The following is a 24415-nucleotide window of genomic DNA, read 5'->3' as shown; positions in this document are numbered from 1 at the left end:
ACAGCGGGCGAGGTCTAAGTCCTTAGCATACGCACAACGAGCCTCACGCATGCCCCCCACCTCGAGTAACCCCCTCCCCTTCCCCAAACATTCCCCGCTGTACAGAACCACCCGAGCCCCACCAAGTCTGCACTCAGCTCCCAGCCACGCTCCCTGCTTCCCCTCATGCATGCCCCCCACCTTGAGTAACCCCCCCAAACACTCCCTGCTGTTCAGAACCATCCGAGTCCCCCCAGACTGCACTCAGCTCCCAGCCACGCTCCCCGCTTCCCCTCATGCACGTTCCCCACCTGGAGTAACCCCTCCTCCTCTCTGCCCAAACCAGAGCCAGGCCAGGCAAAGCCAATGACAACTTTAATACAAAAATATCAAGGTGACAGTGCAGGGTGAGCGGGGGACCCCACCCCTCTCTCACCCCCACAGCCCTTACCCCGGAGGGGATGGGTAATGTTCGTGATCCCTTTTGCCCCCATGGGGGGCAATTCTCTCCCCCCAACCCCAATGAGGCTATTTCCTGAATCGATCCAGAGCCGACCTCTGAGCCCAGGGTGCCGCCTTCGGCTCTCGCTCCGCCACCGCCTGCTGCTCCAGGCTCTTCCGGATCTTGGCCTGGGGGGAGGGTGAGCGGGGGTGAGCCGGGGATGCCCCAATAAATGGCCCAATGTGGGAGGGGGGCTACCCAATGGGGGGGGTGACCCTGGGGACCAACCCCCTACCCCATCCCCCAATTCACAGCGTAATGGAGCCCTGGGGTATATGCCCCGATGTCACTGGCACAGTTGGACAGGGGAGTAGTGGGGGGGGGCGGGGCACACGGGAAGTCCCTATTTGAGACAGGAAGTGGAAAGCTGCCTTTTGGCAGTGGGGAGCAAAGCCTGATGGGTAAGGGCTGGCCCAAGGGTGGATGGGACAGACATACCCGTTGCTCCTCGTTCGCCACCTTCTTCTTACGCCGCAGGAGGTTCCCGGCTGAGCTGCGCCCCTTCAGCTTCCGGCGCGGCTGGAACGCCGGCTTGGCCTGGGGGTCGAAGCCCTGGGGAGCAGGGGAGGGGGGGAGAGAGTCAGTCCTTCTGTATCCCACAATGGACCATAGAGCCCCTCTGCTCTCCTCCCACCAGCTCCTGACGTGCCACAGCGACTACGGGCACTGCCTGGTCCCCACTGTGCCACCCCCCCACTTCCTGTAATGCTTCACGGTGCCACCCAACCCCTCACCCCACAATGCACCACAGCACACCCTGCGTGACAGCCACGGAAGTGCCCAGTCCCCACAACCCGCAATGCCCCACAGTGTCTCCCCACCACTTCCCGCAAGCACCACGGTGCCCCCCAAGTCGCTCACCAGCCGCGCCACTCGCTCCTGGTGCTTCTGCTCCATGGTGATGGCATCCACCCGGCCCAGCTGCCTCGGGTCCAGCGTGATCAGCTCTGATGGGATCTGCCGGGTGCCAAGCTATTAGGGGGGGCCCAGATCACCCAGTCTCCCCCCTCCCATGACACTACCCCTCCTGACGGTGCCCCCGCAGACATCCCAGCTACCCGCCCTGGTGTCCCCCCCAAGGGGTGACCGTGAACTCCTCCCCCCAGCCCCAGAGGTCCCTCCCTTAGCATCAGCCCCCTTGGACCCAGAGATCCAGCTGCCCCCCAGCTGGGGCTGCATGGCGGGGGGACAGGGCTGGGCACTGTGTGCGGTGGTGGTGGGGGTGACGTTACCTTCTCCAGCAGGGCTTTGACCTCCCACTCCTGCCGCTGCTTCTGGCTTCGGAACGGGTTGTTCTCCAGGGCATCGAAATTCGCCTGTCCAGCACCTGAGATGTTTGCGGGGGGGGGGGGGGGGAGACAGGAGGTTAGTGGGGGGGGGCGATAACCCATCCCCCCTCTACCACGGACACAGCCACAGCAGGCTGTAGCAGGGGGCATATGACAGGCAGGTCAGCTACCGGGTACTGTGGACATGGGGGGGTGGGGAGGTTATGAGGGTATAGTGGGGGGCCATACCTGGCACCAGGAGGCTGGTGACACTGAAGGGGATGGGGAGTTGTACTGGGGTGGGGGTCCATACCTGGTACCAGGAGGGTGGTGATGCTGTTGGGGATTGGGGGGGTGGTACTGTGGGGGGGAGGGGAGGGAGAACCGGGTCCATACCTGGCACCAGGAGGCTGGTGATGCCGCTGCCATGCCCTATGCCCAGCACATCCTCGAAGGGGCAGAAGCGCAGGCCGTGGGCCGCCCGGGCCAGTGTGTGCGACAGGTAGGGCTTGCGAGTCAGGTGCACAGGCACGTCCCGGTACACCTGGGGTGGGAGGGGCAGACATGGGGGATTAGTGCCTGCAGCAGGGCCTGGCTCATAGGGGGTGTCAAAGCACTGGGCAGTCAGAGCTCCCCCTCGGGTGGGGGACAGACAGGGCCCAGGCTCATCAGAACAGGGGCCAATGCCAGGTGCCCAGAGGTAACAAACAGAACAGGAAATCAAGTGATCCATCCCCTGTCGCCCATTCCCAGCTTCCAGCAAACAGAGGCTAGGGACACCATCCCTGCCCATCCTGGCTAATAGCCATTGATGGACCTGTACTCCATGAATTTATCTAATTCTTTTTTGGACTTTGTTATAGTCTTGGCCTTCACAACATCCTCTGGCAAGGAGTTCCACAGGTTGACTGTGCGTTGTGTGAAAAAATACTTAAACCTGCTGCCTATTAATTTAATTTGGTGATCCCTAGTTCTTGTGTTATGAGAAGGAGAGACCTAATTTCTCTTCGTTACCTAATTTCTCCACACCAGTCATGATTTTATAGACCTCAATCATATCCCCCCTTAGTCGTCTCTTTTCCAAGCTGAAAAGTCCCAGTCTTGTCAAGCTCTCCTCATACAGCAGCCGTTCCATCCCCCTAATCATTTTTGTTGCCCTTTTCTGAACCTTTCCCAATTCCAATAGATCTTTTTTTAAAATGGGGCAACCACATCTGCACACAGTATTCAAGATGTGGGCGTACTATGGATTTATATAGAGGCAGTATGATAATTTCTGTTCTATTATCTATCCCTTTCCTAATGATTCATAATATTCTGTTCAGCTTTTTGGCTGCTGCTGCACATTGTGGATAGTTCTTTGGAAACATCCACTCAATGACGCCAAGATCTTTCTTGAGTAGCAACAGCTAATTCAGACTCCATCATTTTGTATGTATAGTTGGGATGATGTTTTTCAATGTGCATTACTTTGCATTTATCAACACTGAATTTCATCTGCCATTTTGTTGTCCAGTCACCCAGTCTTGTAAGACCCCTTTGTAACTCTACACAGTTTGCTTTGAACTAAACTATCTTGAATAGTTTTGTATCATCTGCAAATGTGGCCACCTCACTGTTTACCCCTTTTCCCAGATCATTTATGAATATGTTGACTAGAACTGGGCCCAGTACAGACCCCTGGGAGACACCACTATTTACCTCTACTCATTTACCTCTCTCCAAAGCAGTTGGGGTGTGGGCGGGGGGGGGGGGAAAGAGATGGGAAGTGGGTTTGAGCAATACCCAGTCTGCAGGAGAAGGATGCGGGGCGGATGGGGCCCTGCTGAGCCCAGCGAGAGCAGGGGGGATGGCACAGAGTATAAGGTCCCCTCCTTTACCTGCACCACGGCCCCACAGCTACCCCCAGCAGCCCCCGCTGGCTGAAGGCCAGGTGCCAGTGTGTGGGGGGAGGAGTAGGGGGGTGTCTGTGTGTGCAGGGGCGGGGGGAATTGTTACCTGAACCACATCCCCGCAGGCGGCCCCCAGCAGCCCCCGCTGGCTGAAGCTCAGGTGCCCGGCGCCCACGGGCAGCACCAGCAAGTGCAGGGGCTGATATGTCCTGAGGTCATAGACGCGCAGCTTCCGGTCCAGCCCCGATGTTGCCATGTACCTGGCGGGAGGTGGGGGCAGACCCACAGCATGACCCCCCGCCACGGCACAGTGTCACCCAAGCCCCCCCCCACCATCCCACCCCAGCCCCGACATCGCCATGTACCTGTGACACGCCATGTCACAGCGTGACCCCCATCCCCCCCATATCCAACCCCCGGAAGGTGTGGGGGGAGACCCACACCACGACCCAGCCCCAAGCCTCCATATTCCACCTCTGCCCTGATGACACCATGTAGCTGGGGGGAAGTGGGGGGAGACCCCCCCAGCTCCCCTCCTTCCCCCACATGCACCCCCCTTTCCCTGTTCACCCCACTCGGGTCCCCTCCCCACCACGGCAGGACTGCCGCCCCTAGTCACTCACGTTCCAGAGCTGTCGACGGCCACGGCCCGGACCCCCCCTTGGTGGCACAACATCCGCACCAGAGGTTCCTTGACATTGGGGCTCCACAGGGTCACCGTGCCTGATGGGGGGGGGGCCCACAGAGTACGAGGGGTTAGCAAGTGGTGGAGGGGATGGACAGGGCCAGGTTCACCGCTTGAGGGTGTGGGGGGGGGCTAAGGGGCCATCATAGCAATGAGTCTGACTAACCAGGCCAGGCTGAAGGGGCAGGAAGGAGATGGGGCCAGTGGTCCCCAGGCCAGAGTGGGGCCATGCTGAAGAGCTTGATGGAACGTCGCTGTCTGAGCCGGTGCCTGCCCCGGCAATGGGCCAGGCTAGGCTGGGGGGCTGTGCCCTGCGAGAAACACTCCTAGCAGTGTGGGGCAGGGGACGATGGCGCTGAGGGGGTGGGAGCTCCAGTTATGGGGTACTGGTGGTGGCAGGGGATTATGGTGGGGCACAGGGAGGTCTCATCATTGCTGTGCCCCAGGTGGACGAGGACAGTGGCTGGGCGGGCGGTTGGTTATGGGGGTACGGGGAGTAGCAATGGGGTTGGGATTCGGGGTAGCAGTGGGTTTGGGTTGCGGTTCGGGGGGTAGTGTTGGAGTTGGAGTAACTGGGTTTGGGGCAAGGTTAGGGGTAGCAGTGAGGTGGGGTAGTAGTGCGGTTAGACTGTAGCGGTGGGATCAGGTTGGGGGTAGCAGTGGGTTTGGGGCAGGGATGGGGGAAGCAGTGGAGTGGGGGGTAGCAATGGGGCGGGGTTGGGAGGTAGCGGTGAGAACAGGCGTAGCAATGGGTTGGGGCGGTCTCACCGTTGCTGTGCCCCAGGTGGATGATGGCGTTGGCCGGGTTCTGCCCCATCACGCCCAGGCGTCCCCCCCGGGTGCAGATGGCAGCGACCTCCTTCCCCACCGAGATGTCCAGGTACTGCAGGAACCCCGTCTCGCTCTGCATGGGGCATGAGGGGTCAGTGGGGCACCAGCCCCCCAAACCCTGGCGCCCAAGCCCACCCCCCGTTTTACAGCATTGGCCAGCAAGAGCCCTGGTGTACAGGCCCCCCTCTTTCACTGTGGTGGGCAGCAGGAACCCCAGCATCTGGACCGCCCCACAGCAAGGCTCCCCCACATTCACTGCGGTGGCCAGCGGGACCCCCATCCCACCCCAGCACTCACCGCGGTGGCCAGCAGGAAGTGGTAGGGCAGGAACTCCATGCGCAAGACCCCATTGAAGCGCTTCAGGCAGTTCAGCTCCACGCCCTGGTTGTCGTAGACGTAGAGCCAGCGCCGCTGGGCCACCGCGAACATAGTCTCCGTGTGCAGCCACCTGGGGACGGGGGGCATGAGACAGGGGTGGGTGAGGGACCACAACGTGTCCCTTTGCACGGCTCAGCCTGTGTGCAACCTGGCAAACTCTGTCTGTGCAACACGCCTCCTCGTGCAACTCAACCAGCCTCCCAGGCCACGGGGGGGGCACGGATGTGCACATTCGCTTTCCCGATGCACGCCCACACGTGCGATGTGCATGCCCTACTGATGCACCGTTACACCTGCAGGGAGAGGCGGATGCAGCCCCCCCAGACACCCCCGTGTCGCATGCCCCCCCGTCGCACACTCACGTGACGTCAGTGACCGTCTCCATGACGTTGATCTCACACAGCAGTGACTTGGTTTGCCAGTCCAGGGCTGCCACATGGCCCCGCCGGCCCCCCAGCAGCAGGTGCCTGTACGGGGAGATGGGAGGGGTGAGGGGAGCACACACACAATCCAGTCTCCATATGTCTCCTGACTTGCTCCTCTGGGACCCCCAGAGCAGGTCAGGGGAGGCCTGCGGGGTCAGGAGTCCCTGATGCAGGCACTCCCTGACACAGGAGAACCCAGTCAGGCTCTGCCTCTCCAACCCCTCCCCAGAAGACATGCTACTTAGGTACAGCCAGCCCCCACACCTTCCCCACTGCCCTATGGGTCCCGCTCCCTCCTACTCTCTCCCCACATGCTCCTCCCTGCCCCCCCCTCACCTGCCAGGTCGGGTATAATCCATTCTGTAGGGGCCAAACTGGCTCAACGTCAGCTCAAAGTGCTATGGGGGAGAGAACTGGTTAGATACAGCACAGGGACCCCCAACTCCCTATGACGCCCCCTGCACCACTGAGACGCTGCCCCGGGATCCCCCCCGCCAGGTCCCTGCCTCCAGGGTGAACCCCCGCCACGTAGACACTGCCCTGGGATTCCCCTAGTGCCCCCCCAACTGAGATGCTGTCCCGGGATTCCCCCCCAGCAATACTGCCCAGTGACCCCCCCACACCCTAGGGGCAACCCCTCTCCCGGCCATTCCCCCCACCTCACAACACCCCCAGACCCGGTGCATGGGGGTGTCTCTGACCTTAGTGGCACTGGCGATGTCCGTGGCCTTGGCGATGTCAGCCTGGGCGATGGTGCAGGTGTCCTCGCCGGGGTCCCCCTCCAGGAACCTGCGGGGGGGACGAGGGTGAGAGTCAGGAATGGACCCAGCACTGGTGGGGGCGGGGAGCCGGCCGGGATTGGGAGTGTGTGTGTGGGGTTAGGGGGGTCACCCATCCCATCCAGGGCGGGGAGAACCAGCAGGCAGCGCCAGCTCAAGTGGCAGCTCCGGGCAGGGGCCCGAAGGGAGGAGATGATGGGGGCACTGGGGCAGCTGCCCCAGCTCGGGGGAGGGGGGGGAAAGGGAACGGACTCACCCTGGCTCCTCGGGCAGCAGCAGCTCCATGCGCGCAGCCTGTTGTGTTGCCAGCTCCACCTTCTGCTCCAGCGAGGCCAGATGGTCCCGGAGCCGCCGGCTGGACACCCCTGCCTTGGAGGGGGGGTGGATGGACAGACAGACAGACGGGGTGAGAGCCACACCTGGCCCCGTCCCTCCCACCCCCCCCACCACGGGGGGGGGATCAGTAACCATGGGGGGACCCCCTCGGGGACGACCTTGCCTGGCAACCCCCAGGGACCCAGCTGCCCCCCAATTTCCACCATGCCCCTCAACTCACCAGCTGTGATTTCTGGCCCCGCTGGAATTTCTTCACCTTGTGGAGGAGGACGGGGGCGGTGCCGGGGAATGGGTCCCTCTTCTAGGGAGAGAGAGACACACAGACAGATGGGGGGTGGGAGGGGCCTGCTACAGGCCTCCTTCTCCCCCCAGAGCCCCAGTTGTACTTCCCTTTGCCATGCAACCCCCCGGCCCTCCTCCCCCTGACCTCAGCCACCCCTCCTCCCCCCATGGCCCCCCAGGATTCCCAGCCTTACCCCAGAGATCCGGCTTGCGGCCCCTGACGCCTGCAGTCCCTTCCTGGCCTCCAGGCTCCCCTTTTCCCCAGCCCGCGACCTAGTTTTCTCATTGCGACGCCTCTTGGCCCTGAGGTGGGCAGCTGTGGGGGCGTCTGGCTGGGAGGCCCCTTCCCAGTAGCGCTGCAGCTTCTTCGTCAACTTCTTCTTCGGGGGGAAGGGGTGGGAGGGAGAGAGAAAAGGGTGATGAATCGTGGGGAAGAATCAGTTACCCCCAGCTCAGGAGGTAGGGACATTGGCAAGAGGATGAGACATGGGGAGTCAGTTCCCCCAGCTGGGAGAGTGGGCGGCACAGAGGATAGGAACTAAAACTACCCCCCAAACTTGTGGGGAGATACCTGCCTCACAGGCCAGAATACCCAGCCACTCCCACTGGCCTCATGGGGAGTGCCCCCCCCACCCCGCCGGGCAGAACCACAGCCACAACACATAGTCGGGGGGGCAGTCCCCAATAGGGAAAGACTTTCCCCCCTATCCCAGCAGGGGACTAAGTGCCCCGCGGGGACGGGGCTGCCCCTGCTGTAGCCCCTGCAAGAGGGCCAGCCCTGCCCCCCAGAGCACTCCGCGCATACACCCAGCGCACAAACAGGGACGCTCTACAGATACAGCCAGCCCCTCCCCCGTGTCCCCAGGTTACTAGAGGAGCCCTAGAGACCCCGCCACCCCACAGACATGAGGGCAATAAACTCCCTCCTAAACCCCTGTAATTGGGTGGTCGCCCCCTGCATACACCCGACTCGTGTTAGTGACATAACCCCTCCCTGCTCGTGACCTGGGGTAACCCCCCGGGAATCCCAGCCCCACTCCCCAGAGGGGAGGGGCTCACTGCCCCGGCACTCACCTTGCCCACCCCGGCTGGCCCCCCTTGCATCCCACTCCCAGCCACCACCTCCATCCTAAGCGCCCGGAACCACGTGCAGCCTCCAGCTGCGGGCCAGGTTCTTCCGGTCGTGGCCGCCGCACCCAATCACGGAGCGAGGCGACTGAGCCCATGGCCAATCAGCGCGGCGACAACCTGCCCGCTAATGAAGCCGTGCTACTGACATTATATGTGAGGGCAACTCTCCAGCTACGGAGACGCGGCGGCGAACCGAAAAGGGGAAGTCAAGCGACGGCCATCTTGGGTGAGGGCACAGGCCTGGACCATCCCATACAGACCTTTTGGCGGGAGGCCACTGAACTCACCAGCTCCACGCTATGGGGCACAGAGATGCAGCCACCTCTGGGGAGGAGCAGGGGTTTCACAGAATCCAAGGCCAAAAGGACAGCGACCAGCCCCACCATAACCCCTAGCGCTGAATTCATTTTAGAAAAGCAGCCAATCCTCATTTAAAACACAACCATGTCCGAGACTCCACCCCCACCCGCTTGTGGAAATTGGTTTAATTACTCTCAGCATTAAAAATTGATGCCTTATTTCCCATGTGAGTTCGTGTAACTCCAGCACCAGCCACTGGATCCTACTGTCAGACGTTTGATTGGAAGGTAGATACCTACAGACTGTCACCCATTGCCCCATAGATTGACCTCCCGGAGCCTAGCGGAAGATGGCCCCTTTTCCATTCTTCTTTATTCTCCAGACTCTTCTCTGACTCCTCCAGCTTATGGACAGCCTGCTGGAATTGCAGGTGGCAGAACAGGACACCCGATTCCAGCAGCAGGCAGGCCAGAGCCCTTCCAGAGGAAAAATAACCTCTGTGCACAACTCCAGTTTCAGCATCTCAGCATCCCATTGGTGAGGTGCAGCTGTCCAAGGCAGGGCATAGGGGCTGTTTATGCAGGGATCCCGCAGGAGGGCACAGGCACAGGTAGGGCAAGGTGCAGGGTCTGAAGCACTGTGCACAGGCTATGAAGAGGCAGCCTGTACCCCACCGCCAATTGTGAGTAGTTCAGGAGGCAGCATGGAACCCCACACTCTTGCCCCAACACCGCTGGGGGCTGCACTGACCACCCTTATCCACTTCATGGTAGGGAGGGCTCCCTGAGACCCAGTCCCACACCAACCCACTCCAGAATCTCCAGGGCCCAGGCCAGAATGATGCTTGCTCAGCTCGGCCCTGAGGTTTACTCCTCCCCATTGCCCTTCCACTAAGGCAATGACAACCCCCTAATCTCTCCCTATTTGGGGCCACTCCCTAGTCACAGAGATTCCCCCTCCCCCACGCAGTCAGGAGTCAGCTCTGAGAACAACACTTTATTGCAGACACAGGGCAGACACTACTTCTTCTTGGAGACACCAACAGTTCTGCCCCGGCGCCCAGTCGTCTTGGTGTGCTGGCCCCGCACGCGCAGCCTGGGGAGAGAGGGGAGTGAGACGGGCCCAGACCCCGGCCCGCCCTGCTGCTTCTCCCAGATTCCAGACCTGCCTCCCGAACTCTGAATCCACCCCCCCAGCCAACTCCCTATAGCCCTGCAGCCCCAGCTTTGCATTGTCCCATAACCCCCTGCTACGCCAACATGCAAAGGCTCTGCACCCAGTTCCCCCTCCCCTTATCCAACCCAATGACCCCCTTTATCGTCACCCACCCATCCCCTTCATCCTTTGCTGCAGAGTGGGGATGGGTGGGTGACGATAAAGGGGGTCATTGGGTTGGATAAGGGGACACCCCCCTGACATCTCACAGGGAGTAGGCAAAAGGACCCACCCCCGTTCACTAGACCCCACCATTCACCCCTCCCACCCCCACAGCTCTCACTCCTCTCGTACCCCCAGAAGTGGCGCAGGCCCCGATGCGCCCGGATTTTCTTTAGCCGCTCCAGGTCTTCGCGTAGTTTGTTGTCCAGCCCATTGGCCAGAACCTGACGAGGAGAGAGACATGGGGGAGGGGAAGTCAGGCACAGCTGGACTGGCTCAGAGCCATCCAGCCGAGTTTCCCTCTGCAACAGGGGCCAGCACCAGCTGGGGAAGTGTCCAACAGCTGCTCCTGTGGGCTATCTGCCCCACATCAGGGCTTCTCCTGCTCTGTGATCATCAGAGATCAGCTCAGCCCTGCAGCACAAGGTTTGAGATCCTTGCCCGATGTCAGCATGAACTGGTCCAGCTTTGAATAGTCTGTGAGCCACAGAAATGGCCAATCCCTTTGTGAACCTGGCTCAGTGACATCCTGTGGCAGTGAGTTCCACGAGGTAAGTACAGGACACATATAAAAAGTCTTCCCTTGTAGCAGGTTTGAACCTAGGGTTAGGGCATGCATGCTGGGATTCTTGTTAACTGTGCAGCGACGATCAGCCCTGGGAGACATGTGAGAGCCCTAGTGACAGCCAATTGGCTGGTGCCACCCCCAACGCACTGGGATGACAAAGTCCCCTGCTGCCTACAGGACCCCAGAACAGCCCCTGCAGTGGGGGGAGGAACAACCCTTGCCCCACACTGCTCTGATCAGAGTCCCCCCAAACACATCCAGCAATGGGCTCAGCACCCTGCTCTCACCTGGCTGTATTTGCCATCTTTGACGTCCTTCTGCCTGTTGAGGAACCAGTCGGGGATCTTGTACTGACGGGGGTTCTGCATGATAGTGATGACACGCTCCACCTGTGGGGGGCAAAGAGATGGGGTCAGGCAGGGGGCTCCCCTCATCCCAGAGACTCCCAACACTCCAGAAAGACCTCCCTCCTTCACCCCAGACATCCCTCCTCCAAGACATTCTCATGCTTTTGACACCAACCTACACCTAAATACCCCAAAAAATACACCCCCACCCCAGACACCCCTCAACTGGCTCCCAGATACACCCCAAGCCTCAGCCCCCCCTTCACTCCACAGCTCCCCACCCAGATCCCCAAGTGAAAGCCATACCACCTTCATCCCAGAGACCCCAGCTTCCCTTAGACCCCACGCATCTGAGACAAGTGCCATCCCCCATGGTCCCAGAGAGACCAATCCCGCCCTTGCCCACCTCATCCTCTGTCAGCTCCCCAGCCCTCTTGGTCAGGTCAATGTCCGCTTTCCTCAGCACCACATGGGCGTAGCGCCGACCCACACCCTGCAAGGGGGAAGAAACATTAATACAGCCCCAGGGCGGGGACCCAGTCCCCCCACCCCTTAAGGTTCCCGGGAAGCTCAGTCTCAGATGCAGAGAGCAGGACCCCCCCTCCCCAGGACAGGAGAACCTGCTTCAAGAGACACCCATGGTACAGCCCAGCTTTAACCCCTGCCCCATACCTGTCTCCATATACACCCCCACCCTTGCCCGTGTAACAGACAAACCACAGGATCAAACCTGGGACCTCAGGAGCTTGCTGCATGAGCTAAAAGCCACGAGGCTGTTAACTAAGGCTGTAGAGCAGACTCAATCTCTCTCTGAGTGGTCTCGGTGCCACTAGATGGGACAGAACCCCCCACCTGGGAGGGGTTTGGGTTACACCTGCACCCCGCTCAGTGAGACCTTGTGAGTTCCCTTGGCTAACTGCGTGGGGTGAGAACCTTTGGGAGCCTGACCCACTTCTCCATCCCAGCTGTACAGCACCTCTCCTTCCACCAGGGCCAGCCTGCCCACTCCACCACACAGGGTCAGCCTTAGCCCCTAAGTCTTCTCTGGCCTGAACTAGAGATGGGGCACCCACAGCAGAACCCCATCTCCCCAGGGAAGGCACCCCATGGATGCACACAGAGGCAGTGGGATGTTTTCAACGTTCTCTCTCTGGTACAGCATTCCCAGGGCTGATGGGAGTACCCAGCCATGCCCCCCTCACCTTGATGGCGGTGATGGCGAAGGCGATTTTCCGTCGCCCATCTATATTGGTGTTGAGCACTCGCAGGATGTGCTGGAATTTCTCAGGGATTACAAGAGACTGGAGAAAATGGGGGGGGTGTCAGCACAGGAGAACTGTTCCCGCTCAAATGCCCACTAACTGTTCCCTATCAATGCTCCCTCTGAAGCCCCCCCCGATACACTCCCCACAAGCCAGAAGTCAGCCCCAACCCTCTGCTCCTCCAGGAAGCAGCACCCCCCATACCTGGTTGTTATATATAGCAGCCAGCCGGCCCATGTCCCAGCCTTGCCTCCAGTGCCAGTTCCCTGAGCCCCCGACCCCTCCACAAGCAGCCAGCCTCCCTCCGCGACCCTCCCAAAGCAGCCCCCTCCTGTCCCCCGGGAGCCAGCACTTTCCAGCTTCTCCCCACTCCAGGGCCAGTCCCCCTGGAGCCCCCTACTCCTCTCCCCACAAAGCCCCGCTTCTATCCTTTCCAGGGAGCGCTCGCGGGCCCCGCAGCCCCAGCTGCGGGGCGGATGGACGCCGATTCCCGCCCCCCCGCCTCCATCCCCCCTTAGGTCTGATCGCGGCTGTTCCCCCCAATGACCCTTTGCCCCCATCGGCTCCCCGGGGAGCCCCCAGCTGGAAATAGGGCCCCCCAGAAAGCCCCGGCTCCGCCCTCTCAGACAAGCCCTCGCCAGCCCCGCTGCCCCCTTCCCCGGGGCGGATGAACCCAGATTCTCCCCCCTCCCCCCCACCATAGCGGCGACTCCGCGCTCTAGTCTCGCCCCGTCCGGAAGAGAGAGAGGAAGTGACGCGATGCCTTTTATAGACACTCCCCCTACAGGCAGATAAGCTTCCGGTCAGGGCAGTTCACCTTCCGGCAGAGACGACAGACTTCCGGTCCTCCCCGTAGTCTTTCCGGTCATCCTCCCGTAGAGTTCCCCTAGGGACACCGCTACTGGGTTTCAGAGTAGCAGCCGTGTTAGTCTGTATTCGCAAAAAGAAAAGGAGGACTTGTGGCACCTTAGAGACTAACACATTTATTTGAGCAGAAGCTTTCGTGAGCTACGATGAAGTGAGCTGTAGCTCACGAAAGCTGATGCTCAAATAAATGTGTTAGTCTCTAAGGTGCCACGGGTCCTCCTTTTCTTTTTGCGAATACAGACTAACACGGCTGCTACTCTGAAACCTCTCCTTACAGTGTGTATGGTAACCCCCATTGTTTCATGTTCTCTGTGTGTGTGTATATAAATCTCTCCTCTGTTTTTTCCACCAAATGCATCCGATGAAGTGAGCTGTAGCTCACGAAAGCTTATGCTCTAATAAATTTGTTAGTCTCTAAGGTGCCACAAGTACTCCTTTTCTTTTCGCTACCGGGTTAGGCAACCATATATCCGTTCCGGGTATGAAACCTGCCCCATGATAGAAGGTTCCTATGGGATTAAATCCCCTCTATGTGGTGGGGGCTGACCCCATTCGACTCTGGGGGGCATTTTCATGACGTCACCCCCTTCCGTTCCCTAAAGGAGGGTTTTGTTACCTTATTTCCGGTAAACCCCCGCCACCCCCAGCCGGTGCATCATGGGAGTTGTAGTTTAAAGGCGCAGGCCGGAAATGAGCCCTTGGAGGCCCGGATGCGGTGGGAGAGAAAGACGGAGCGGGGCGGGGACGATGGCGGCGCTGAGGCCCGATGAGGAGCTGGGGCTGCGGGCGACTGAGATGGAGGAAGAGGAGGGGATGGTGAGGTTCTCACAGCCTAACTTCCGGTCCCCAGGCACCCCACTTCCGGTCCCTCCAAAATAGGCCCGTGGTAGGGAACCGCCTCCTGATGTCCAAATTGGCCCTCACTTTTCATCTACTGCCCCCCCCGCAACGCCCTGGGGGCGGTTCTGGGCCTGGGCAGGGTTTGCATGTGACCCCCTTAAGTGTTGTGTGACATGTGGGAGCCTCAAGGTTCTGTGACCTTTGACCCTGACCCCAGTGACTCCAGGCCCTTGCTTGCATCACCCTGACCTCTGACCCCAACACGCCCCCTTGCCTGTTCATGTGACCTCTGATCCTTGTAACCTCTGACCCCCCCGAACCTCCTCCCCTCCCCCCTCTGGTGCCCCTAATGACCCTGACCCACCCCCTGCTCTGTTCCCTCTCTCTGCGCCCCCCCCATCCCCGACTCAGCTTCAAGGGCCCCACGTTGCCCCCCCCATGTGGACCCAGTGGCTCTGTCCCATGGCTGGCCTGGTGTGTGGGGCTGCAGCACCTGATGGCCGTGTGTCCCGAACTTCCTAAACACCAGAGTGATGTTAGCGACCCTCGCTGAGTGCTGACCATGTTCCCTCTAATTTTCCCACCCATGTGCGGAATTAATTTTGTTATGTGCACTGATACATAATCACCCCTATATTGGTACTCATAACAAAATTCATGTGGTGGAGTTGAGGCCGAGGGGTTCGGAGTGTGGGAGGGGCTCAGGGCTGGGGCAGAGGGTGTGGGGGGGCATGAGGGCTCTGGTTGGGGTTGTGGGCTATGGTGTGCGGCCGTGGATGAGGGTTTTGGGGTGCAGGCTGCCCCAGGGCTATGATGGGGAGAGAGGAGTCTTTCCAGCTCTCTCTCCCCTCAGCAGCATCTGGGCAGGGCAAGGAGAGGCACAGCAGCTCCGGGGTTGGGGCCGCATGATAGGTACCCCGGCCCTGGTAGGTCCGAGCTGGGGCTGGGTTCGGACTGCGGGAGAGGCGCCCTGGCAGGGCTGGGAGAGGGGTGCCGCAGCAGGTCCGGGCCGCAGCAGAGTTGGGGCCAGGGGAGGGATGCCTCGTCCGTGGTAGGTCCCCAGGTGGGTTCCCTGAGTGCCTGCACGGCACTGAATAGGCTGCTGTGTCGCCACGCAGCTTACAGGGAACTTAGGCGCTGACCCTTGCCAGTGCTATGTTTCCTCTGTCTCCACATGTTAGCCATGATCTTTCACCCCCTGCAGTGCCCCCAACCCTCCATAACCTCTGATTCTCCTATCCCCATCCATCCACCCTTGGCTCCATATCCCCTGAACCCACCTTCAGCTGTCATCTTTGACCCCACACTGCTCCCCATGACCCTGGGACCTCCTGTTTCATGGGTGATAGAACCCCACTGACCCCTTTTTGTGCCCCATACCCCATAGCTTCCAAGTCCCGTTTCATGCCCCCGTAGTCTTTTATCTCTGCAGTGAATCCTATGTTCTGTGCTCCCTTCTTTACCCCCACTTGTCCCTCTGTTCCTAGCCCACCCCCCATAACCCTGAGCTCTATTCCCTGAACCTCTGTAGCGCTTACACTCCCCAGCCTCCGGCCTGTCTAGCCTGGTTACTAGGTGTACCTCCAAGATCCCTTCCCCAGAGCCTGATAGAGCTCACTGCTCCCCCACAGCCCCCCATAACTGCCTGCCCTGCACTCCCCAGGGTCGTGGAGAAGAGCAGTCGCTGCAGCTGAACTTGGGGGACCTGGACCTCACCTCCAATGAGTTCATCCTGGATGAAGTGGACAGTAAGTGCGGGGTTTACCCCTGCACAGCAACCAATAGGGGGCAGACAGTGATCTGGAAAAGTGGGGGGAAGGCTGTGAGGTGGGGGAGACCAGGAGTAGTTTGGGTGGATGGAGGGTAGGGGGGGAATGCAGGGAGGTGGGGGTACTGTGGGGAGGTAGGTTTGAGGGCGACTCTTACTGGGTACTGACCCAGTCTCCTCTCCCTCAGTTCACATCCAAGCCAACCTGGAGGACTCCTTGGTTCAGGAGGCACTGAAGACAGTAAGTTGCCCCCCTCCTCCCTCTCCTGGGGCAGGGGCCCAGCTGAGCCCCCCCCCCAGGCCAGGTGACTTTCCCTTCTCTCCCCAGGGCGTGGATCTGCGGCAGTACTCCAAGCAGGTGGAACTGGAGCTGCAGCTCATTGAGCACGCCTCCATCAGGGACTGTATCCTGCCCCATGGAGTCCCCCCTAGGGCCCATTCTCGGGGCACAGTGTGGGTGGGGGCAGATGGGGGAGGTCTCAGTGTCAGAGGGAGGTCCTTGTACCCTGGCTGTACCGCTTCATATCCTGGGGTGTCTCCCTCCACACCAGCAGAGAGGGGTGTTAAGGGGCAAACCCCTCCCCAGGAGAAAGAGGAAAATGGCCCCTACCCAGGGCCTCTCACATGCATTCCCCCCACTGCCCTGGCTGGCTGGGCCCCCTGGTCCCCCATGCCTATTTCCTTAGCAGCCTGCGTGCCCTGCAGACATCAAGGAGAGCAAGAACATCACCTCCCTGCACAACCAAATCACCGCCTGTGACACCATCCTGGAGGTGAGCTCCTGAACCCCCTGGGAAACCCCCAGCTCCTGGGACCCACCCCTCCAGCCCCCCACCCTTAGGTCACTGCCTGTGTTACCATCCTGGAGGTGAGACCTGGAACCCCATGGGGCCCCCCACAACCTCCTGATGCCTCCAAACTCTCCCCACTCCCCAGAACGCTGTCTGCAGCCTTGGCCCCCAACCCCAGCAGCCCTCCCTGGGGTGTCTCCCAGCCCGTGCACCTCCTTGCCGGGGAGGGGGGTGTCCATATCTCTGACTGTTCCCCTCTCCCTGCCCCTAGCGCATGGAGCAGATGCTGAGCTCCTTCCAGTGCGACCTGAGTAGCATCAGCTGCGAGATCCAGACATTGCAGGAGCAGTCGGTGGCCATGAACCTGCGGCTCAAGAACCGCCAGGCCGTGCGCAGCCAGCTCAGCCAGCTGGTGGATGAGCTTGTGGTGCCAGCTGCTATGATCAGGTGGAGGGATGGGCTGGGAGCTGACCGCTGTGGTCAGGTCAGGGGCTGGGCTGAGGGCCTGCTGCCAGGTGGGGGATAGGAGGTGTGGGGAAGGCACCATGGGGGGACAGGCTGGCGGCTGGCTGCCATGGTCAGGTGAGGGCTGGGGGATGGGAGGTGTGGGGAGGGCACTGTGAGGGGACAGGTTGCAGAGAGATGGGGGAAGGTGCTGGTGGGTAGAGGGGCTTGGGGTGCTGGCCACCACCTCTGCGGGGAGACTGTCTCCTGGGCCGGATGAGTAGGCTGTGAGGTGTGACCCTGGGACGCCTTTGTCCCTGCCCCCTATCCCCCCAGCACCATCCTGGAGGCCCCGGTGACCGAGCAGGACTTCCTGGAGCAGCTGCATGAGCTGAACAACAAGATGAACTACGTGAAGGAGCAGGCCTTCCGCGAGACCATGGCCTGCACCGACGTGCACCACGTGCTGGACCGGCTGAAGGTCAAGGTGAGCCTTGCCCCAGGAGACCAAGCTCAGCCCTTCCCCCAGAGCTGGTCACACGGGTGTCGCAGGATGGAGGTGCAGGGGTGTGTGGAGCTGAGGGGGGTGGGGAGGCACTGGGAGGAAGGGGAGGGTGTCGGTGTGGGCTCAGCCTGCCCTGTGTCCGTGATCTGCTCCTCCTCAACCCCCTGCAGGCTGTGACCAAGATCCGGGAGTTCGTCCTACAGAAAATCTACTCCTTCCGCAAACCCATGACCAACTACCAGATCCCCCAGAATGCCCTGCTTAAGTACAGGTCAGCCATGGGTTGGGGGATAAATGAGAATCTTCCAGAATGCACTGCTCCAGTACAGGTCAGCCCTGGGTGGGGGTGGGGGTGGGGGTGTTAAACAGGAATCTCTCAGAATGTCCTGCTCCAGTACAGGTCAACCCATGGGAGTGGGGATGGAAGAGTACGGCGATCTCCCAGAATTTCCTGTTCCGCTACAAGTTAGCCAGTGGGCAGCTGGGGCTATGGAGCTCTCCCAGAATGCTCTGCACCCAGTGGCAGGCAGTTTCTCAGGCTGACTCCCCTTGGCAGGTTCTTCTATCAGTTCCTGCTAGGGAACGAGCGGTCGGTGGCGCAGGAGCTGCGGGAGCAGTATGTGGAGACCATGAGCAAGATCTACCTGTCCTACTTCAAATCCTACACCAGCCGCCTCATGAAGATCCAGGTGAGGGGAGCCCAGGGAGAGTGGGGCAGCCCTCGGGGTGGTGGTGTAGGGAGGCAGGGGGGCATGGGGCAGGCGTGTAGAGGTGGGAATTCCCACACATCGTGCTCTGGTTCCCCCCCATGTGAATGACGGGGTGGGGATGGGGGAACCCACCCTAACCCCCGCCGTCTGTCCTGCAGTATTGGGAAGAGGGGCTGGGAATCCCACACTGAGCCCCTCCATCTGTCTGTCCTGCAGTACTGGGGGGAGGGGCTGGGGACCCCACACTGACCCCCACCGTGTCTGTCTGTTCTGCAGTATGAGGAGGTGGCGGAGAAGGATGATCTGATGGGAGTGGAGGACACGGCCAAGAAAGATATCCTGGCTCCCTGTGCCTGGACAACTGCATTCCCCGGCACCCTGCAGGGCAGGGAAAGGGTGGGGGGCTTTGGGGCGGGGGGGCTGGGAAAGCAACGGGGGGGGTTGGATGGGGCAGCATCTCCCCGCTCTTTCCCTTGACACCCTCTGCCACGGTTTTTCTCAAAGCCATCGCTGAAGAACCGCAACACGATCTTCACGCTGGGGAACCGGGGCAGTGTGATCGGGGGGGCTGAGCTGGAGGGGCCCATCATTGTGCCTCACGCCGCCCAGAAGAGCGATGTCCGTGTGAGCGAGTGGGGTCCTGGGGGGCTGAGACCCTGGGTGGGGTCAAGCTGTGGGAGGGCGGGAAGGAGATGGGGAGGTGGGGAACAGGAGGCTTGGCCTGGCTGGGGTGGAGGGGCAGGAGGCTGTGACCTCTTAGGGCCAGTGGATCAGGCAGGTCACTGGGGAAGCAGGTTGGGTGGGGGGGCTGGGTGTGTGTCCCTCCCCCCCAACGGCAGTACCCCTTCGAGTTGCTGTTCCCCTGCCAGAGGGGTTAGTCCTCCCCCTGAACTAACACTTCCTCCCCCCCCCCCCCCCCGGCAGTACCCTTTCGAGTCGCTGTTCCGAAGCCAGCACTACGCTCTGCTGGACAACAGCTGCCGCGAGTATCTCTTCCTCTGCGACTTCTTCCTGGTGACGGGGCCCAGCGCCCAGGAGCTCTTCAACGCCGTCATGGGCAAGACGCTGGCCATGTTCCTGGTGAGCCTGGGGAGGGTGGGGTGGCTCAGTGGGGGGCAATCCTAGGGTGTTGCTGCAGGCAGTGCGTGGGAGATGGCGGCTGTTGGGGGCTCTCAGCCCCTTTGACCCCGTTTCTGTGCCCTCCAGAAACACATGGACGCATATGTGTGTGACTGCTATGACAGCATTGCCATCTTCCTCTGCATCCACATCGTCCTGCGCTTCCGAGCCATCACGGCCAAGCGCAACGTCCCCGCCATCGACAAGTGAGTGTGGGCCTGCCCTGCTCTGTCGCCGGGTGAGAGCCCCGGCGTCCTGGCTCCCAGCCCCTTGCTCTGACCCACTGCCCGCGCGGTGCCAAGTGAGAGCCCCGGCGTCCTGGCTCCCAGCCCCCTGCTCTGACCCACTGCACCCCACTACCCGCTCGGAGCTGGGAGAGAGCCCTAGAGTCCTGGTTCCCAGCCCCCCTGCTCTACCCCACTACACCCCACTCCCTTCCCAGAGCTAGGGAGAGGACCCAGGAGTCCTGGCTCCCAGCCCCCTGCTCTGACCGCTGGGCCCCACTGCCCACTCAGAGCCAGGGGAGATCCCAGGTATCCCGCTTCCCGCCAGGTACTGGGACACGCTGCTGGAGATCCTGTGGCCGCGGTTCGAGTACATCCTGGAGCTGAACATCCAGAGCATCCAGAACACAGACCCCCAGAAACTGGGCTTCCTGGACACGCGCCCCCACTACGTAAGGGATTGGGCATGGGGTGCGGGGGTCCGTGCAGAGACAAGGGTTGGTGGGGATGGGGGGCTCACCCTGGGTAGTGTTGGGGGGGGCTTTGCAGGGTGTGGGGAGTTAGTGGGCACTCATATGGGGCAAGGGGGGCTAGGGCTGTCAGGGAAGTTGGGGGACTGGCCTAGGGCAGGGTGAGGAGTTTGCGGGGGGTTGGGGTGTCGGGTGGAGGTCAGGGAATGCTGGGGGAGGAGTGTCTGGGATCCCAGGTGTCCCGCTCCCCCCCAGGTACTAGAACCCTGCCGTGCCCTCATGCCCAGTGTCCCCCCAGATCACGCGGCGCTATGCGGAGTTCTCCTCTGCCATCGTCAGCATCAACCAGACCTTCCCCAACGAGCGAACCCACACGCTGCTGGGGCAGCTGCAGGTACGGGGGTCCTGCCCTGCTAGGGGCGGGCTGCAGGTCTGGGAGGGAGACACAGCACAGTGGGGGGCGCAATGGATACCAGGGTGGGCCCTGTGCAGCCAGAGGGCTATGGGTACCATGGGGGGGGAGATACAGCCAAGGAGTCCTGTGGCCAGGGAGGAACTGGGGTCCCTCAGGTCTATGGTGGTGGGGCACACCCAGCCAGGGGACCCAGGAGTCCTGGGGTCCCTTGGGCACTGGGGTCATTGGCTCAGTCCCTCAGCCCCCGCTCTGCCCCAGGTGGAGGTGGAGAACTTCGTGCTGCGGGTAGCGGCTGAGTTCTCATCGCGCAAGGAGCAGCTCATCTTCCTCATCAACAACTACGACATGATGCTGAGTGTCCTCATGGTAACGGCCCCCCAAGTGCTCCCCCCCTCCCAAGAGCCAGCCTGTGCCCCCTAGAGGGGACAGGCCCCATGTCCCCTCCCCCACACCCCTCTGAGCCAGCCAATCCCTGTCCTGGGGCTGGATGGGAGCTGGCATCTCCAGAGGGGAAGTCCCTGTGTCCTATTCTCTGCCCCCCTGAGCCAGCCAGTCTGCTCTTGGGCTGGATGGGAGCCAGTGCCCCCTAGAGGGGACAGACCCCATATCCCATTCAAACCTCCCCCAGCCATTTACCCCCCTGCCCTGGGGCCGGCTCAGGACCAGCATCCAATAGAGGGGAGAGGCCCCGTGTCCCTTTCCCTGCCCCCCCCCCACATCGAGCCAGGCAGCCCCCCCTACCTTGGTGTTGACAGCCTTGCGGTGACAGGTCACACATGCCCCCGCTTGGTGCTGACTGCCCTGGGGTGACAGGTCACACTCTCTGCCCTGTTCCCTGCCCCCCCCCGGCTTGGTGCTGACGGTCCTGGGGTGACAGGTCACACCCCCTGCCCCATTCCCTCCCCAGGAGCGGGCGGTGGAGGAAAGCAAGGAGGTGGAGGGCTTCCAGCAGCTGCTTTCAGCCCGGTCCCAGGTGAGTTCCCATGCGCCATGCAGCTAGGGCCAGAGCGTGGGCTGTGGGTCCAGGCGGGGGAAACTGACCTGATGGACGGGGGTCTGGAACAGACGGGAGTGCAGGGCAACGGGGGGGCTCTGGAACAGACGAGGGGCATGGTAAGGAATCCGCTGAGCCTGAGCTCCATCCTGGGATCATGATTGTCCCTTCTGGCCTTGGAATCAAAGAATGCGTCACGCGGCCCTTTGGGGGGTGGGGGAAGGGGTCTAACCACCTGGTGCTACTCCAAGGCCCCCCAATGGGGTCTCCCCACCCAGCAGAAACCTTCCTAGGGTGCCCTGATCCAGGCCTGGGACCCTGGGGTAGGAGATGAGTGTGGGGGGGGAAAGGTGCTGTGCTGGGCAGGGGGGGCAGTGCTGGGGTGGGAGTGTGGGGAGGGTGAGGGGGAAGGGCTGGCACTGACTCTCTTCCTCCCCCCCAGGAGTTCATCGAGGAGATCCTGTCGCCCCCGTTTGGGGGAATGATTGCCTTCGTCAAGGAGTCGGAGTCACTCATTGAGAAGGGGCAGCTTGACCGGCTGCGTGGGGAGGAGGGTGAGACATGGGGCCCCCCTACCCCCTACATGATGAGGGTGACAGACAGGGACCCCATTCCTACCCCCTTGTCTCCACCCCCCCACTGGTTACACCAGGAGGGGAACTGAAAGAGTCCCTCAGCTGCCGGTGTGAGCCTGTCCCCAGTGCTGGGTTCTCTATAATTGGGTTCCCTAGACTGGGGGCTGGTTCCAGGCTCTGCCCCCACCCTGGTGGCGCTGACCCCCTGTCTCTCCCCAGCCCGGGTGACCCAGCTGGTGCGCGGATTCTCTACCACATGGAAGGCGTCGGTGGAATTGCTGAGCCAGGACGTCATGAGATCCTTCAGCAACTTCAAAAACGGGACCAGCATCATCCAGGTGAGACTGGCAGCAAATCACAGAGCCAGGAGGCTGGCAGGGACCCCCAGAGGCCACCGAGTCCAGCTCCCTGTGCTGAGGCCAGGCCAAGTAAAGCCAGCCTAGCGCCGCCTGCCCTGGGGAGCTTGTCCAACCTGGCCTGAAAAACCTCCAGGGCTGGGGATTCCCAGGTGTGGGGGCTGGTCTGGGGTCCCAGCCTCCCCCAGCGCCTGGTCCATGGCTTTGCTGCCTGGGCAGTTAGAAAATGTTTCCTCATCTCCAGCCGGACTCACCCTTGCTGCAGAGTGGGGACACGGAGAGCAAGCAACCCCCGTCCTTTCTAAAACAGCCCGGGACAGAGCTGAAAGCTGCTCTCAGCCCTGCCTCAGGACTAAACGAGCCAGGTGTCTTTTTTAACCTGATCTCACAGGTCACGTTCCCTAAGCCTTTGTCACTTGTGGTGTTCTCCTCTGGACTCTCCCATTTGTCCCCAACTCTCCTAAACTGTGGGGCCCAGGGCTGGACACACACTCCAGCTCTGGCCGAGCGGGACAGTAGCCTCCTGTGTCTTACACACAACACCCCTGTTAACACAGCCCAGCGTGACATCAGCCTTTTCCACAGCTGCATCACAGGGCTGGTTCACACTCTGTGTGATGCACTGTAACCCCAGCTCCTTCTCAGCGGTGCGCCCCCCAGCCAGCTAGGCCCTAGACTGGAGCTGTGTGTTTCAGTTCTTCTGCCCCAGTGACTTACTTTGCACTTTATTGAATTCAGACCAATTCTCCAATGTGTCCAGGTTGTTTTGAATTCCAACCCTGCCCTCCACAGTGCTGGCAACCCCCCCACCTCAGCCAGGGGTCAGCAGCAGATTTTATAAGCAGCGTCTCAGCTCCATTCTCTAAGCCATTAATAAAACTATTGACTAGTACAGGAGCCAGGACCGACCCCAACAGCACCCCCTGAGATACGCCCACCCAGTCTGACAGTGCCCGCTGATACCTAGTGGGCAGACCGGCTCCCTGCTTTGTCACTTCATGTAGCCCCTACGTCCCGTGTTTGCTTAGGAGACTGTCCTGGGGGCTGTGGCTAAAGCCCAGCTTCCTCCCCGGACCCCTGGCAGAGACTGACGTGAGGGGGGCTGGGGTGTTCCTTAGAACCCTGTTACCCTGCATCTGCTCACCCAGTGAGGGGCTAATCACTTGGCCCAGCAGCTGTACAGGTATTGACCTTATGTATGGAGGGGGGGGTGTCTGCCTGAGAGCCAGGTCCCGCCAGGTGGTGGGGGCTGGAGTGCAGGGGAGGAGGGGGGCACCGAGGTCCAGCAGGTTTTAAGGACGGGTGAGGTGGCACTGTCCAGCAGAGAGAGCCCTGTGGGGGGATGGACATGGGGGGGGGCTCTGACTCCCACACTCTCTCTCCCCTGCAGGGGGCGCTGACCCAGCTGATCCAGTACTATCACCGCTTCCACAAGGTGCTAGCGCAGCCCCCCCTGCGCACCCTGCCGGCCCGCACCGAGCTCATCAACATTCACCACCTCATGGTGGAGCTGAAAAAACACAAGCCCAACTTCTAGGAGAGGGGAACCCACACCCCACACACACACACCCTGCCCCTAGCATGGGTGGATCGGTGCAGCCCCCTTCCCCGTGTGGGCACAGGGGTGGTCTGTGCCCCCTCCCCCCATCTGCCCAATGCACTGTGGGAAGTGGAAGATCCTTGTCCCCCATTTTCCCCTGCCCCATGCTCCTATAACCCCTTGGGACCAGTCCAACCCCAACACTCCCCACCAACCTGGGGGGCCCCTATGGTTGGGGGGTGGCTCCAGGCTGCAGCAGGGACCCCTCCTTCCCTCCTATGTCAGCACCCCTCTCTGCCCTGCAGTGGATCCCCACAAGGGAGGGGGAAGGTGAGGGACTTGCAGGTGGGTGTCAGGGGGCTCTCTTCTCCCCTCCAGATTGCTTGTGTGTGGGTATCTGACTTTGAACAGTGACAATAAACTCTCTGCTACTCACTAGCTTGTTTGGGACCCCT

General features: G+C 61.2%; 3 protein-coding genes across 6 annotated transcripts; 1 reads left to right on the top strand and 2 right to left on the bottom strand.

Annotated features, from left to right (window-relative positions):
- Nucleotides 1–334: 334 nt before the first annotated feature.
- On the bottom strand, nt 335–8738 carry WDR46 (WD repeat domain 46). 2 transcript variants are annotated; one of them, XM_038370903.2, is made up of 16 exons: nt 8432–8738; nt 7552–7734; nt 7296–7376; nt 6996–7108; nt 6662–6749; nt 6297–6358; nt 5898–6002; nt 5455–5605; nt 5095–5230; nt 4265–4364; nt 3748–3901; nt 2146–2293; nt 1714–1808; nt 1343–1438; nt 920–1033; nt 335–609 (listed from the first exon to the last, which is right to left on the bottom strand). In XM_038370903.2, the coding sequence occupies exons 1-16, from the start codon at nt 8483–8485 to the stop codon at nt 508–510; spliced, it is 1782 nt and encodes a 593-aa protein (XP_038226831.1). In that variant the 5' UTR covers nt 8486–8738; the 3' UTR covers nt 335–507. The 2 variants fall into 2 exon arrangements, with proteins under 2 accessions (XP_038226831.1, XP_038226830.1); XM_038370902.2 differs by having other exon boundaries at nt 7552–7737; nt 8432–8659.
- Nucleotides 8739–9771: 1033 nt separating this feature from the next.
- Nucleotides 9772–13161, bottom strand: RPS18 (ribosomal protein S18). The gene is made up of 6 exons (XM_038370993.2): nt 13041–13161; nt 12283–12381; nt 11487–11573; nt 11021–11122; nt 10298–10389; nt 9772–9883 (listed from the first exon to the last, which is right to left on the bottom strand). The coding sequence occupies exons 1-6, from the start codon at nt 13041–13043 to the stop codon at nt 9808–9810; spliced, it is 459 nt and encodes a 152-aa protein (XP_038226921.1). The 5' UTR covers nt 13044–13161; the 3' UTR covers nt 9772–9807.
- Nucleotides 13162–13753: 592 nt separating this feature from the next.
- Nucleotides 13754–24395, top strand: VPS52 (VPS52 subunit of GARP complex). Of its 3 annotated transcripts, none has more exons than XM_038370894.2 (20): nt 13754–14025; nt 15713–15797; nt 16006–16058; nt 16146–16221; nt 16523–16590; nt 16880–17055; nt 17389–17539; nt 17728–17828; nt 18114–18246; nt 18544–18601; nt 18758–18891; nt 19192–19347; nt 19474–19592; nt 19939–20062; nt 20379–20474; nt 20754–20861; nt 21403–21468; nt 21932–22043; nt 22284–22402; nt 23811–24395. In XM_038370894.2, exons 1-20 carry the CDS (start codon nt 13900–13902, stop codon nt 23955–23957), a joined length of 2208 nt encoding a protein of 735 aa, XP_038226822.1. In that variant the 5' UTR covers nt 13754–13899; the 3' UTR covers nt 23958–24395. The 3 variants fall into 3 exon arrangements, with proteins under 3 accessions (XP_038226822.1, XP_038226821.1, XP_043353125.1); XM_038370893.2 differs by having other exon boundaries at nt 13876–14025; nt 21373–21468; XM_043497190.1 differs by having other exon boundaries at nt 13876–14025; nt 18758–19347.
- Nucleotides 24396–24415: the final 20 nt, after the last annotated feature.

This window comes from Dermochelys coriacea, chromosome 14 (assembly GCF_009764565.3).
Source record: "Dermochelys coriacea isolate rDerCor1 chromosome 14, rDerCor1.pri.v4, whole genome shotgun sequence".
NCBI lineage: Eukaryota > Metazoa > Chordata > Testudines > Dermochelyidae > Dermochelys > Dermochelys coriacea.
The sequence above is the reverse complement of the archived record's forward strand: the minus strand, read 5'-3'. Positions and strand labels throughout refer to the sequence as shown.